The sequence below is a fragment of the Salmo salar genome, chromosome ssa04 (genome assembly GCF_905237065.1).
Source record: "Salmo salar chromosome ssa04, Ssal_v3.1, whole genome shotgun sequence".
Classification (NCBI taxonomy): Eukaryota; Metazoa; Chordata; class Actinopteri; order Salmoniformes; family Salmonidae; genus Salmo; species Salmo salar.
In genome coordinates this window covers 21,248,358-21,265,055 of record NC_059445.1, presented here as the reverse complement: position 1 = coordinate 21,265,055, position 16,698 = coordinate 21,248,358, and the positions used below count along the sequence as shown (strand labels likewise).

Here is a 16,698-nt window from a genome sequence, read left to right as displayed (position 1 = left end):
TATAGGGAGGAGGTCAGAGACCTGGCCATGTGGTGCCAGGACAACAACCTCTCCCTCAATGTGATCAAGACAAAGGATATGATTGTGGACTACAAGAAAAGGAGGACCGAGCATGCCCCCATGCTCATTGACAGGGCTGTAGTAGAGCAGGTTGAGAGCTTCAAGTTCCTTGGTGTCCACATCACCAACAAACTAACATGGTCCAAGCACACCAAGACAGTCGTGAAGAGGGCACGACAAAACCTCAGGAGACTGAAAAAAATTGGCATGGGTCCTCAGATCCTCAAAAGATTCTACAGCTGCACCATCGAGAACATCCTGACTGGTTGCATCACTGCTCGACCTCTGACCGCAAGCCATCCAGGACCTCTATACCAGGCGGTGTCAGAGGAAGGCCCTAAAAATGGTCTAAGACTCCAACCACCCCAGTCATAGACTGTTCTCTCTGCTACCGCATGGCAAGCGATACCGGAGTGCCAAGTCTAGGTCCAAGAGGCTTCTAAACAGCTTCTACCCCCAAGCCATAAAACTCGTCAACATCTAATCAAATGGCTACCCAGAGTATTTCCACCTCAATTCGGACTCAAGGTTTAGTGACTCAACTACATCACTGGGCGAAACCGTCATTAGCTCCTGTTCTAAAGTCATTAGCCCCCGTTCAGTGGTGGAAAAAGTACCCAATTGGCATACTTGAGTAAAAGTAAAGATACTTGAGTCACTTTCTATTAAGGTAAAAATGAAAGTCACCCAGTAAAATACTACTTGGGTAAAAGTATTTGTATTTGTTTTTAAATATACTTAAATATCAAAAGTAAATGTAATTGCTAAAATGTACTTAAATATCAAAAGTAAAAGTATGAATAATTTCAAATTCCTTATATACGCAAACAAGACAGTACCATTTTCTTATTTGCGGCCAAGAGTGTGCAAAGCTGTCATCAAGGCAAAGGGTGGCTATTTGAAGATTTTCTCAAATATAAAACATATTTTAATTTGTTTAACACTTTTTTGGTTACTACATGATTCCATATGTGTTATTTCATAGCTTTGATGTCTTCACTATTATTCTACAATGTAGAAAATAGTACAAAAAATATATGAATGAGTAGGTGTTATAGTGGAGAAGGTGGAAAGTTTTTTAGTTCCTGGGCGTACACCTCACGGACAAACTGAAATGGTCCACCCACACAGACAGCATGGTGAAGAAGGCACAACAGCGCCTCTTCAACCTCAGGAGGCTGAAGAAATTTGGTTTGTCATCTAAAACACTCAAACTTTTACAGATGCACAATCGAGAGCATCCTGTCGGGCTGTATCACCGTCTGGTGTCCTGCCGAACGCACCCCAGGTAAGGTAGGGGTTGGGTCATGTGGCTATCTTCTTACCTGTACAGGCAGGTTGTCTAGCATCTGGATGACTCCGAAGATGACCAGTAGAACGTTGGTGATGATGAAAGCGCGGATGGCATTGGTCAGTTTCTGGATCTTCCTGTCTCTCTTCGGGGGTTCAAGTTGGCTGGAGAGAAGAGGTCAGGGATAAATAAAATAAAAAATCATCGGGAAAATACCAAGGGTTGTGTTTATTAGGGAACGCCACAGAAAACTTTTTTTTTTTTAATTGCAACGGAAAGTTACAATTTTACAACGTTTTCTTTAGTTAATGTCTAATGAACACAACCCTGCTCTCTCTCAGCATGTCATGCTTGGTCTCTTCTGAATTATTTCTCCCTTAAAGAAAGCTGAGTGACCAATATTAGTCAAACGCTGTCCATCTCTCCATACGGATGAACAGCTTATGTCACCAGCTTAGTGGTGATTTTGTATTAATGCATCCAGGCACCAATAGGCACATACAAGGACGTGCAGTTTACTAAGGGGGGCAGGAATGACTAGGTGAATGTGTTTAAAATACCTTGGGCCCAGAGATTTTCTTAGTGGGCTGTAAGTGTAAACACTGTCCAATCAGCATGATGGATGAGATGAGTGGTTTATAACCGAAGTTCCTATGTTCTCTCTCTTTCTCTCTCTCTCTCGGTTCCGGTCTCTCTCTGTTTCGCTCTCACTCCCTCTCTGTCACACACACGTGCACGCACACACGCACACCTCTGGTCTACGTCGCACTCCTTCATCCTCCAGTCCATGATGTAGCCAATCAGAGGACAGGTGAGGAGGCAGAGCAGCTGCAGGGAGCCAAACACTGACGAGTAGAAACCCACTGAGGAGAGGAGACACACGGTCAGAAAACACACACGCGTACGTACGTGCGCACATACACAGTACAAAACACACAGGCCCTCTCGCTCTCTCTCACAAACCTGAACGCACGCACACATTTACAAACACACACACCCACACACACACACACACACACACACACACACACGGTTCCAATGGAATGTCTCGTTCTCTCACCTTGTTGCTCTGCCTCCATCAATAGATCCTTAGAGGCTGAAATCAGAAAACACACAGAAAGTCATGGAAGTCCCAAATTCCCACCCACTAACATCATAACAAATCACAGATGCCATTCCCCTAAAACTGACCATTCGGTGCCACAGATATTCAAGTCATATGTTATTTACAGCAGATTTCGCGTCTCAATATACTTTACAAAAAATAAAGATTAAGATATGTGGCAGGCTGACCGCTGCGCTCACATTTTGTTTCGCGTCACTTAATATGGGAAACAAAATGTGAGCCATTACGAAGTCAGTCTTGTTTCACAAGGCTAATGTGACAGTGCCCACAACTTAAAACCGTTGCAAGTGATTGGTCCTTACGGTGTGGGTCTCCGTGGGTAACCAGGAACTCCAGCATCCTGTTCATGGCACCCATAAAGAAGATGATGCGCAGCTGGGTCATCGCCATGGTGATGAGACTCCACAGGAAGATGGGCGAGCAGACTGAACTACGGAACGGAGGGCCACCTGTCAGGGGAAAGAAGGGGCGGGGGTAAGAATTAAACATGAGATAATGATACTTGGGTAAGTTATTTTGTCAATTTGTTAACACATTTTTATAAAAAAGTTGAACAGATATTAGATTTTATAGTAGGGTTGAGCTCAATATCGTCCATTGATTATGGTTGGTGAGTGAAGCCCTGGAAGACCAGCTCTGACCAGTTCCATTTAACTGTATCCGGTTCTAAGCAGTTATGTCTAGTTCTGACTGGTTCTTTAACCTGTTAGGGCTAGGGGGCAGTATTGACACGGCTGGATAAAAAACGTACCCGATTTAATCTGGTTACTACTCCTGCCCAGTAACTAGAATATGCATATAATTATTGGCTTTGGATAGAAAACACTCCAAAGTTTCTAAAACTGTTTGAATGGTGTCTGTGAGTATAACAGAACTCAAATGGCAGGTCAAAACCTGAGAAGATTCTGTACAGGAAGTACCCTGTCTGACCATTTCTTGACCTTCTTTGCCATCTCTATCCATTACAAAGAATCTCTGCTGTTACGTGACACTTCCTACGGCTGCCATAGGCTCTCAGAAGGCGGCAAAAAGCTGAATCGTGGCTTTGCAGGCTCTGGCTGAAAAAAAGTAGCGCGTTTGGGTAGTGGCTGGTTACAGTACTGTGAGACTCAGGCTCGTGCCCGCGTCGACCGAAAGCTTTGTTTTCTTTCCTCTGTTTACCTAAAAGGAGATTCCCGGTCAGAATATTATCGCTTTTTTACGAGAAAAATGGCATAAAAATGGATTTTAAACAGCGGTTGACATGCTTCGAAGTACGGTAATGGAATATTTAGATTTTTTTTGTCACGAATTGCGCCATGCGCTCGACCCTGATTTACCATTTTGGATAGTGTCTGGAACGCACGAACAAAACGCCGCTATTTGGATATAACGATGGATTATTTTGGACCAAACCAACATTTGTTATTGAAGTAGCAGTCCTGGGAGTGCATTCTGACGAAGACAACAAAGGTAATCAAACTTTTGTAATAGTAAATCTGATTTTGGTGAAGGCTAAACTTGCTGGGTGTCTAAATAGCTAGCCCGTGATGGCTGGGCTATGTACTTAGAATATTGCAAAATGTGCTTTCACCAAAAAGCTATTTTAAAATCGGACATATCGAGTGCATAGAGGAGTTCTGCATCTATAATTCTTAAAGTAATTGTTATGCTTTTTGTGAACGTTTATCGTGAGTAATTTAGTAAATTGTTAGTAAATTCCCCGGAAGTTTGCGGGGGGTATGCTAGTTCTGAACGTCACATGCTAATGTAAAAGCTGGTTTTTGATATAAATATGAACTTGATTGAACAAAACATGCATGTACTGTATAACATAATGTCCTAGGGTTGTCATCTGATGAAGATCATCAAAGGTTAGTGCTGCATTTAGCTGTGGTTTGGGTTTATGTGACATTATATGCTAGCTTGAAAAATGGGTGTCTGATTATTTCTGGCTGGGTACTCTGCTGACATAATCTAATGTTTTGCTTTCGTTGTAAAGCCTTTTTGAAATCGGACAGTGTGGTTAGATTAACGAGAGTCATGTCTTTAAAATGCTGTAAAATAGTCATATGTTTGAGAAATTGAAGTAATAGTATTTCTAAGGTATTTGAAAATCGCGCCACGGGATTCAACTGGCTGTTGCGTAGGTGGGACGAATTCGTCCCGCCTAGCCCAGAGAGTTTTAACTAGCTCTATCTGGTTCTAACCATTTTTGTTGTGATCCTATGCTATTCCTCACCCTGTGTCTGTTCTCCAGGTGGGAGCTGCTCTGACGAGGGATCTGGCCCCTGCTGCTTCGGACCCATCTTCTCTCCCACCGTGGTCACATGACTGTAGAATCTGTCCCCCGTCACCTTGTCATCCATCACCATGCCACTCAGCTTCACCTCCTTGCTGAGGGAGCAAGGAGAGAGAAGGGGAAGGAAGTGAAGTGAAGTGAGTGAGTAATTGGAGCAATGGAGAAAGAAAAACTCCCCCCTCTGTAATTCAATGATTTGGGTTACCGTAACAGTCTATAACATTAGAGTTATGTCATGTAATGTTGTGTTATGATAGTAACGTTGTCATGGATACTGACGTGTAGCTGATCTCCTCAGGTGCGGGGAAAGCCTCCATCGGCCAATTAAGGAAGCAGTTGAGGAAGACGAGACCGGCTAGCCCCGACCACACCCACATGATCACCCTGAAGGACACACCTAGATCATAGATCAACTGGAGAGAAGAAACAGAGGGAGGGAGTGAGAGAGAGAAGTATGGGAAAGAGGTTAGCAAATTCAACTATAATATATCACAATATCAAATAAAGCCATAAAGTAATGCCTTTCTGTGAATCCTCAATCAATCAATCAACATTTGTCACAAGGTGCTTACTGTAACAAACACTGACCTAAACTCCCAGAGGGAACTGAGGAGTAACTGTCCTACCTTGACTCCAGGGAACGTGACGGCTGAAGAGGCGTAGGAGCCGATCATTAGAGACAAGATGGTGGAGCGCACGTTCCCAAACATGTTGGGTAACTAGGAGACAGAGAGAAGGAGAGAGAGAGGGGGAGACAGAGGGAGCGAAAGGGGTGACAGCAAGAGACAGAGAGAGGGAGAGAGAGAGAAGAGGGAGAGAAAGATAAGAGAGGGAGAGAGAGAAAGAGAGAAGGGAAGCAGAGATAAGAGGTAGAGAGAGAGAGGAGAGAGAAAGAGATGAGAGGGAGAGATAAGAGAGAGAGAGAAACAGAAAGATCACGGGTGAGCACAGTGACTGTTGAGTCCGTGTACAGTGCCTTCAGAAAGTATTCATAACCCTTGACTTATTCCACATTTTGTTGTGTTACAGCCTGAATTCAAAATGGATTAAATATATGTTTTTCTCCTCACCCATCTACACACACTACCCCATAATGACAAAGTGAAAACATGTTTTTAGAACTTTTTGCAAATTGATTGAAAATGAAACACAGAAATATCAAATGTACATATCTATTCACACCCCTGAGTCAATACTTTGTTGAAGCACCTTTGGCAGTGATTACAGCTGTGAGGCTATTTGGGTAAGTCTCTAAGAGCTTTGCACAACTGGATTGTACAATATTTTCCCATTATTCTTTTTTTTGAAATTATTCCAGCTCTGTCAAGTTGATTGTTCAAATTTTATTGGTCACATACACATGGTTAGCAGATGTTAATATGAGTGCAGCGAAATGCTTGTGCTTCTAGTTCCGACCGTGCAGTAATATCAAACAAGTGATCTAACAATTTCACAACAACTACCTTATACACACAAGTGTAAAGGAATGAATAAGAATATGTACATATAAATATATGGGTGAGCGATGGCCGAACGGCATAGGCAAGATGCAGTAGATGGTATAGAGTACAGTATATACATATGAGATGAGTAATGTAGGGTATGTAAACATTATATAAAGTGGCATTGTTTAAAGTGACTAGGTCCCAGCTTTGACACCTGTACTGACCTCACCTTCTGGATGATAGCGGGGTGAACAGGCAGTGGCTCAGGTGGTTGTTGTCCTTGATTATCTTTTTGGCCTTCCTGTGACATCGGGTAGTGTATGTGTCCTGGAGGGCAGGTAGTTTGCCCCCGGTGATGCGTTGTGCAGACCTCACTACCCTCTGGAGAGCCTTACGGTTGTGGGCGGAGCAGTTGCCGTACCAGGCGGTGATACAGCCCGACAGGATGCTCTTGATTGTGCATCTGTAAAAGTTTGTGAGTGTTTTTGGTGACAAGCCAAATTTCTTCAGCCTCCTGAGGTTGAAGAGGCGCTGCTGAGTCTTCTTCACCACGCTGTCTGTGTGGGTGGACCATTTCAATTTGTCCGTGATGTGTACGCCAAGGAACTTTCTCCACTACTGTCCCGTCGATGTGGATAGGGGGCTGCTCCCTCTGCTGTTTCCTGAAGTCCACGATCATCTCTTTTGATTTGTTGACATTGAGTGTGAGGTTATTTTTCTGACACCACACTCCCCCCTGTAGGCCATCTCGTCGTTGTTGGTAATCAAGCCTACCACTGTAGTGTTGTCTGCAAACTTGATGATTGAGTTGGAGGCGTGCATGGCCACGCAGTCATGGGTGAACAGGGAGTACAGGAGAGGGCTGAGAACGCACCCTTGTGGGGCCCCAGTGTTGAGGATCAGCGGGGTGGAGATGTTGTTTCCTACCCTCACCACCTGGGGGCGGCACGTCAGAAAGTCCAGGACCCAGTTGCACAGGGCGGGGTCGAGACCCAGGGTCTCGAGTTTAATGACGAGTTTGGAGGGTACTATGGTGTTAAATGCTGAGCTGTAGTTAATGAACAACATTCTTACATAGGTATGCCTCTTGTCCAGATAGGTTAGGGCAGTCTGCAGTGTGATTGCGATTGCGTCGTCTGTTTACCTATTGGGGCGGTAAGCACATTGGAGTGGGTCTAGGGTGTCAGGTAGGGTGGAGGTGATATTATCCTTGACTAGTCTCTCAAAGCACTTCATGATGACGGAAGTGAGTGCTACGGGGCGATAGTCATTTAGCTGAGTTACCTTAGCTTTCTTGGGAACAGGAACAATGGTGGCCCTCTTGAAGCATGTGGGAACAGCAGACTGGGATAAGGATTGATTGTTTATGTCCGTAAACCCACCAGCCAGCTGGCCTGAGCATGCTCTGAGTACGCGGCTAGGGATGCCGTCTGGGCCGACAGCCTTGCAAGGGTTAACACGTTTAAATGTTTTACTCACGTTGGCTGCGGTGAAGGAGAGCCTGCAGGTTTTGGTAGCGGGCCGTGTCGGTGGCACTGTGTTGTCCTCAAAGCGAGCAAAGAAGTTGTTTACTTTGACTGGGAGCAAGACATCGGAGTCCGCGACGGGGCTGGTTTTCTTTTTGTAGTCCGTGATTGACTGTAGTCCGTGATTGACTGTAGACCCTGCCACATACCTCTCGTGTCTGAGCCGTTGAATTGCGACTCTACTTTGACTTTATACTGACACTTAGCTTGTTTGATTGCCTTGTTGAGCATAGCCAGACAGCCATTTTCATGTCTTTCCATAGATTTCCATGCTGATTTCAGTCAAAACTGTAACTAGGCCACTCAGGAACATTCAACGTTGTCTTGGTAAGCAACTCCAGCGTAGATGTGGCCTTGTGTTTTAGGTTATTGTCCTGCTGAAAGGTGAATTAATCTCCCAGTGTCTGTTGGAAAGCAGACTGAACCAGGTTTTCCTTTAAGATTTTGCATGTGCTTATAGCTGTATTTTGTATCTTTTTATGCAACAACAAAAAACTCCCTAGTCCTTGTCGATGACAAGCATACCCATAACATGATGCAGCCACCACCATGCTTGAAAATATGAAGAGTGGTACTCAGTGATGTGTTGGATTTTCGCCAAACATAACACTTTGTATTCAGGACAAAAAGTTCCTTTCTTTTTTTGCATGTTTACTTAATTTCCTTGTTGCAAACAGGATGCATGTTTTGGTATATTTGTACTCTGTTCATGCTTCCTTCTTTTCACTCTGTAATTTAGGTTAGTGTTGTGGAGTAACTACAATGTTGTTGATCCATCCTCAGTTTTCTCCTGTCACAACCATTAAACTCCGTAACTGTTTTAAATCTCCATTGGCCTCATGGTGAAATCCCTGAGCAGTTTCCTTCCTCTCCGGCAACTGTTAGGATGCACACCTGTATCGTTGTAGAGACTGGGTGTATTGATACATCATCCAAAGTGTAATTAATAACTTCACCATGCTCAAAGGGATATTCAGTGTCTGCTTTTTTATTTTATTTTTACAATTCTACCAATCGGTGCCATTCTTTGCGAGGCTTTGAAAAACCTCCCTGGTATTTGTGGTTGAATCTGTGCTTGAAATTCACTACTCGATTTAGGGACCTTGCAGATAATTGTATGTGCGAGGTACAGAGATGGGGTAGTCATTCAAAAATCATATTAATCACTATGATTGAACATGTAATTTATGTGATTTGTTAAGCACATTTTTACTCCTGAACTTATTTAGGTTTGCCATAACAATGGGGTTGAATACTTATTGACTCAAGACATTTCAGCTTTACATTTTTTTATAAAATAAAAATACAAATTCTACAAACAAAATTCCACTTTGACATTATGGGGTATTGTGTGTAGATCAGTGACACAAAATCTAAAATGTAATCCATTTTAAATTCAGGCTCTAAATTCAGGCTCTAATAAACTTTGATTTGATTTAACACAACTAAATGTGAGAAAAGTAAAGGAGTGTGAATACTTCCCGAAGACACTGGAAGTGCTCAAGATGCAATTCTATGAAAGTAACACCAGGTGGTGATATGAGCTGTTCATCTTTATGGAGAGGGTCCTGACACGCAGCATTGCAACACGTGTTAGGTCAGTTACTCTGCTGATTTAGGAGACACATGCTAGCCTGAGGCAGGGGGAATAGCCTTGCTTTGTATTCACAGCCTCTGACTCTGCATATAATAATCACAGTGCTGATTTTAGATGTTTTGGTTGCTGGCACTTTTGCAAAACTAACGGTTTAACTTGGAAAAAGGTAGAAAATATGTACATTTGGGGTTATGAATAAACAAATACCATACAAGTCGTCTTGTAGATGCCTTGTTATTTTCCTCACTCATTCCCTCCCTCCTCTTTTCTCTGTTGGAGGACTTTGTGCAAGTACTGAGTGTCTGCGTGCCAAAAATGCATTTGTTGCTGTGAAGTGTGTGTGTGTGTGTGTGTGTGTGTGTGTGTGTGTGTGTGTGTGTGTGTGTGAGAAACTGTGCAGGTGGCACAGTAGAAGCTGCTGAAGTAATGCCCAACACACAGACACGCACAACAGCTGTAAATATTTCCCCCTACGTCGTGCCAACAACTCTGTGCCAGTGCCAGCCTATGCGGATAAAAAGGACACACAGATAATAACATACATCACATCAGGCTATGTCAGCACCACTCTCCCATTGGAAAACTTCCTGTTTATAACAGCGGGCTTTCCTGGTAGCCTCGCAAGCTGCCTGATCTCGCGAGCTCACATGAACGTTTGCTGCACGGAACGGTAATTAGTCAGGCTACTTTGCTGGTATAAACGCAAGTTAAATATAGTGACAACACATACTGCATTAGCTCACTGAGCTTAAATACATACCAGAATTGTGATGAGATTTCTCTATGAAGGCTTAAATCAAATCTTTGTGATTGTACTTTTTATACAATGTAAAAAAAAAAAAGCTAGACTCAGAGCTACAACACTGTTTGCACTTCTCTATATAGATATGTATTACGATTTGAAGTAGCACCCTATTTGCTATATAGTGCACTACTTTTGACTACTATGTAAGGAATAGGGTGCCATTTCAGATGCAAACTGTGTCAACTCACACTGTGCCAAGCTGAGCTTAGAGATTTATCAAACAGCATTGTGTTAACCTCTATTTAAAGATGTGCATAACAACCGGAATCTATAAAGACAGCATCTATGTAAACAAGTTATATGAATCCTTTATATCAACAATAACTCTGTATATCTTTCCCCTCTGTCATTCCTCACTATCTGTTCAATAAAAATCAGAAAATAGAAAAAGGGTGGGAGTTACCACTCCTTTAAAAAAAAGATTCTTCAGATGCTTGGGCAGTTATCTCTAACAATTAAATGCAACATTGTATAAAAAAAAACAGGAAGAAGCCAAACACACACACACACACACACACACACACACTTTGACACCCTACTTCAAGATATTTCCTGTTTCCACAACAGTCTCTCTCCCTGTTTTCCATCCTTATCACTCCCTCTCCCCCCTCCCAATTTAATCCTGCTGATAGTGACATACTAGCCTGTACTACAGTTTTCTGGACCAAGTGACCCGACCAGGAAAAACCCTGTGCCCTACACTCACTATATAGAACCCATTGGGTTCTGATTAAAGAACCCTACAAAAGGGTTCTATATAGAACCTTAAGGGCTGCTATATGAAGTTATAGAACCATTTTTGGTACTATACAGAAACCTTTTTCTAAGAGTGTAGTTTTAGCCAATAACTAGGGCCTGCAGTTTTCCCTGGTCAGGTCTTGGCAGAGGTACAGATAAAGTCGCCCCATGACCATGACCATTCTCTCTCCAGGTCCTGTAGGTCAGTGTATGGGTCAGGGCAGAGCTCCAGCTCGTTCTTAATGACCTATCTGAGGTATTCAGGAGCCTCAGCTACGTGCCCCCACACACACTGCCATGGACTAACAGACAGAGACAGGCAGACAGAACCAAAAGGTTGACATTATTAAGATGGATGAAACGAAAGAGTCAATGCCTAGGAGGGAAACGTGTGAGACGTTTGCCATGTCATGCAGGGCTCTACAGTGAGAGGGGTAGAGAGACAGAGAGAGGGGTAGAGAGACAGAGAGACAGAGAGAGAAAGGTAGAGAGACTGAGAAAGGTAGAGAGACAGAGAGAGGGGTAGAAAGACAGAGAGAGGGTCTGAAGATGGGTGAACTCGAGAAAAAGCAGGGAGCCTTAAAAACAGAATCGGAACAACATTCTACAACAACAACAAAAAGAGGAATGGGATATGTCTCGATTGCCCTGGAGAATGTAAGGTCATATAGCTCAGGTACCTCATATTGACTGACTGACGGATTGACGGATGGACGTGTGATTTAGGTCAATGGAACGAAAGGGCCTTGACCACCTGGAACTACTGCCACAGACCAGGGGGTTTACAGTGTGTGTATATATATAGAGACAGAGGAAAAGAGAGATATATAGAGAAAGAGAGAGAGGGGTAGGGGGTAGAGGGAGATAGAGAGAGGGCGGAGAGAAAGAGAGGGGGAGAGAGGGAGAGACGCGTGTCCTTGTGTGTTTTGGGAAGGGGTGCGGGGCAGGGACGAGGCGTGTCGTCAGCTCGGTGATCTGATTGGCCGACAGACGTGTGCCAGAATTTAGAGCCAGGAGCAGAACAGCATGTGCTGTGGAGACCCTGAACGGCCAACACACACACCCACTATTAATCACATTTATACGCAAAGAAAAACAAAAATACACACATACTATACAGAAAAAAAGTATTAATCCTCCCAAAACACCAACTGACAACCATATACAGTAATATAGTGTATAATAGCAATAGCTAAAGTATGCCTTATACAGTGCATTCGGAAAGTATTCAGACCCCTTCACTTTTTCCAAATTTTGTTACGTTACAGCCTTATTCTGAAATTGATTAAATTACTTTTTTTGCTTATCAATCTACACACAATACACCATAATAACGAAGCAAAAACAGGTTTTTAAATGTATTAAAAATAAAAGACAGAAATACCTTATTTACATAAGTATTCAGACACTTTGCTATGAGACTCGAAATTGAGCTCAGTTGTATCCCGTTTCCATTGATCATCCTTGAGATGTTTCTACATTGGGTGGTTTTTGGTGATGAACAATGCCTTTTCCAGCATGATGGAGCACCTTGCCATAAGGCAAAAGTGATAACTAAGTGGCTCGGGGAACAAAACATCGATATTTTGGGTCCATGGCCAGGAAACTCCCCAGACCTTAATCCCATTGAGAACTTGTGGTCAATCCTCAAGAGGCGGGTGGACAAACAAAAACCCACAAATTCTGACAAACTCCAAGCATTGATTATGCAAGAATGGGCTGCCATCAGTCAGGACGTGGCCCAGAAGTTAATTGACAGCATGCCAGGGCGGATTGCAGAGGTCTTGAAAAAGAACGGTCAACACTGCAAATATTGACTCTTTGCATCAACTTCATGTAATTGTCAATAAAAGCCTTTGACACTTATGAAATGCTTGTAATTATACTTCAGTATTCCATAGTAACATCTGACAAAAATATCTAAAGACACTGAAGCAGCAAACTTTGTGGAAATTAATATTTGTGTCATTCTCAAAACTTTTGGCCACGACTATACACTGAGTATACCAAACATTAGGAACATCTTCCTAATATTGAGTTGAAAGTGTTCCACGGGGATGCTGGCCCATGTTGACTCCAATGCTTCCCACAGTTGTGTCAAGTTGGCTGAATGTCCTTTGGGTGGTGGACCATTCTTGATGCTCACAGGAAACGGTTGAGCGTAAAAATCCCAGCAGTGTTGCAGTTCTTGACACAAACCGGTGTGCCTGGCACCTACTACCATACACGGTTCAAAGGCACTTTATTTTGTGTTACCCATTCACCGTCGGAATGGCACACACACAATCCATGTCTCAATTGTCTCAAGGCTTACAAATCATTCTTTAACCTGTCTCCTCCCCTTCATCTACACTGACTGAAGTGGGTTTAACAAGTGACATCAATAAGGGATCATAGCTTTCACCTGGATTCACCTGGTCAGTCTATGTCATGGACACAGCAGGTGTTCGGTAATGTTTTGTACACTCAGTGTATAGTTAGTTATATCCATTGAATCTATTTATATGGTTATAATAACCAACATAGACTGGTCAGAATCAGATCACCTTTATTCACCAAGTACATTTACACATACTCAGGATTGTACTTGGTGATATGGTGTTGCTAGTGATAGACAACATTTAGAGAGAATACAGACGGCGGAGTTTAAACAAAGTTTACATACATTATATACAACTAGGTAGAGTGAGCATAGAGCTATAAGAGAATGAGCAGATATACAAATATACAGTGGGTATGCAATTGACATACAGTGGGTATGCGGTTGACCTACAGTGGGTATGCGGTTGACATACAGTGGGTATGCGGTTGACATACAGTGGGTATGCGGTTGATATACGGTTGACATACAGTGTTGATATACAGTGGGTATGCGGTTGATATACAGTGGGTATGCGGTTGACATACAGTGGGTATACGGTCGACATACAGTGGGTATACGGTTAACATACAGTTGACATACAGTGGGTATGTGGTTGACGTACAGTGGGTATGCGGTTGATATACGGCTGACATACAGTATGCGGTTGGCATACAATGGGTATACGGTTGACATACAGTGGGTATGCGGTTGATATACAGTGGGTATGCGGTTGATATACTGTGGGTATGCGGTTGACATACTGTGGGTATGCTGTTGACATACTGTGGGTATGCGGTTGATATACGGTTGACATACAGTGGGTATGCGGTTGACATACAGTGGGTATGCGGTTGATATACATTTACATTACATTACATTTACATTTAAGTCATTTAGCAGACGCTCTTATCCAGAGCGACTTACAAATTGGTGCATTCACCTTATGATATCCAGTGGAACAACCACTTTACAATAGTGCGTCTAAATCTTTTAAGGGGGGGTTAGAAGGATTACTTTATCCTATCCTAGGTATTCCTTAAAGAGGTGGGGTTTCAGGTGTCTCCGGAAGGTGGTGATTGACTCCGCTGTCCTGGCGTCGTGAGGGAGCTTGTTCCACCATTGGGGTGCCAGAGCAGCGAACAGTTTTGACTGGGCTGAGCGGGAACTGTGCTTCCTCAGAGGTAGGGGGGCCAGCAGGCCAGAGGTGGATGAACGCAGTGCCCTTGTTTGGGTGTAGGGCCTGATCAGAGCCTGAAGGTATGGAGGTGCCGTTCCCTTCACAGCTCCGTAGGCAATCACCATGGTCTTGTAGCGGATGCGAGCTTCAACTGGAAGCCAGTGGAGAGAGCGGAGGAGCTGGGTGACGTGAGAGAACTTGGGAAGGTTGAACACCAGACGGGCTGCGGCGTTCTGGATGAGTTGTAGGGGTTTAATGGCACAGGCAGGGAGCCCAGCCAACAGCGAGTTGCAGTAATCCAGAGGGGAGATGACAAGTGCCTGGATTAGGACCTGCGCCGCTTCCTGTGTGAGGCAGGGTCGTACTCTGCGAATGTTGTAGAGCATGAACCTACAGGATCGGGTCACCGCCTTGATGTTAGTGGAGAACGACAGGGTGTTGTCCAGGATCACGCCAAGGTTCTTAGCACTCTGGGAGGAGGACACAAGGGATTTGTCAACCGTGATGGCGAGATCATGGAACGGGCAGTCCTTCCCCGGGAGGAAGAACAGCTCCGTCTTGCCGAGGTTCAGCTTGAGCTGGTGATCCGTCATCCACACTGATATGTCTGACAGACATGCAGAGATGCGATTCGCCGCCTGGTTATCAGAAGGGGGAAAGGAGAAGATTAATTGTGTGTCGTCTGCATAGCAATGATAGGAGAGACCATGTGAGGATATGACAGAGCCAAGTGACTTGGTGTATAGCGAGAATAGGAGAGGGCCTAGAACAGAGCCCTGGGGGACACCAGTGGTGAGAGCGCATGGTGCGGAGACAGATTCTCGCCACGCCACCTGGTAGGAGCGACCTGTCAGGTAGGACGCAATCCAAGCGTGGGCCGCGCCGGAGATGCCCAACTCGGAGAGGGTGGAGAGGAGAATCTGATGGTTCACAGTATCAAAGGCAGCAGATAGGTCTAGAAGGATGAGAGCAGAGGAGAGAGAGTTAGCTTTAGCAGTGCGGAGAGCCTCCGTGACACAGAGAAGAGCAGTCTCAGTTGAATGCCCAGTCTTGAAACCTGACTGATTAGGATCAAGAAGGTCATTCTGAGAGAGATAGCAGGAGAGCTGGCCAAGGACGGCACGTTCAAGAGTTTTGGAGAGAAAAGAAAGAAGGGATACTGGTCTGTAGTTGTTGACATCGGAGGGATCGAGTGTAGGTTTTTTCAGAAGGGGTGCAACTCTCGCTCTCTTGAAGACGGAAGGGACGTAGCCAGCGGTCAAGGATGAGTTGATGAGCGAGGTGAGGAAGGGGAGAAGGTCTCCGGAAATGGTCTGGAGAAGAGAGGAGGGGATAGGGTCAAGTGGGCAGGTTGTTGGGCGGCCGGCCGTCACAAGACGCGAGATTTCATCTGGAGAGAGAGGGGAGAAAGAGGTCAAAGCACAGGGTAGGGCAGTGTGAGCAGGACCAGCGGTGTCGTTTGACTTAGCAACGAGGATCGGATATCGTCAACCTTCTTTTCAAAATGGTTGACGAAGTCATCCGCAGAGAGGGAGGAGGGGGGGGGGAGGATTCAGGAGGGAGGAGAAGGTAGCAAAGAGCTTCCTAGGGTTAGAGGCAGATGCTTGGAATTTAGAGTGGTAGAAAGTGGCTTTAGCAGCAGAGACAGAAGAGAAGAATGTAGAGAGGAGGGAGTGAAAGGATGCCAGGTCCGCAGGGGAGGCGAGTTTTCCTCCATTTCCGCTCGGCTGCCCGGAGCCCTGTTCTGTGAGCTCGTAGTGAGTCGTCGAGCCATGGAGCTGGAGGGGAGGACCGAGCCGGCCTGGAGGATAGGGGACAGAGAAAATCAAAGGATGCAGAAAGGGAGGAGAGGAGGGTTGAGGAGGCAGAATCAGGAGATAGGTTGGAGAAGGTTTGAGCAGAGGGAAGAGATGATAGGATGGAAGAGGAGAGAGTAGCGGGAGAGAGAGAGCGAAGGTTGGGACGGCGCAATAGCATCCGAGTAGGGGCAGAGTGAGAAGTGTTGGATGAGAGCAAGAGGGAAAAGGATACAAGGTAGTGGTCGGAGATTTGGAGGGGAGTTGCAATGAGATTAGTGGAAGAACAGCATCTAGTAAAGATGAGGTCAAGCGTATTGCCTGCCTTGTGAGTAGGGGGGGAAGGTGAGAGGGTGAGGTCAAAAGAGAAGAGGAGTGGAAAGAAGGAGGCAGAGAGGAATGAGTCAAAGGTAGACGTGGGGAGGTTAAAGTCACCCAGAACTGTGAGAGGTGAGCCATCCTCAGGAAAGGAACTTATCAAGGCGTCAAGCTCA

At 44.6% G+C, this 16,698-nt stretch overlaps 1 protein-coding gene across 2 annotated transcripts in view; it reads right to left on the bottom strand.

Annotated features, from left to right (window-relative positions):
• LOC123742427 (large neutral amino acids transporter small subunit 3) overlaps nucleotides 1–16,698 on the bottom strand; it is a 45,309-nt gene that overhangs the window by 7,000 nt on the left and 21,611 nt on the right. For both annotated transcript variants that reach the window (XM_045716647.1, XM_045716648.1), the window contains exons 6-12: nucleotides 5,385–5,477; nucleotides 5,038–5,171; nucleotides 4,699–4,853; nucleotides 2,780–2,926; nucleotides 2,412–2,447; nucleotides 2,103–2,214; nucleotides 1,386–1,515 (exon numbers count right to left, since the gene is read on the bottom strand). In XM_045716647.1, coding sequence (XP_045572603.1) covers nucleotides 1,386–1,515; nucleotides 2,103–2,214; nucleotides 2,412–2,447; nucleotides 2,780–2,926; nucleotides 4,699–4,853; nucleotides 5,038–5,171; nucleotides 5,385–5,477 — 807 coding nt within the window. The remainder of the gene's footprint in view (nucleotides 1–1,385; nucleotides 1,516–2,102; nucleotides 2,215–2,411; nucleotides 2,448–2,779; nucleotides 2,927–4,698; nucleotides 4,854–5,037; nucleotides 5,172–5,384; nucleotides 5,478–16,698) is intronic.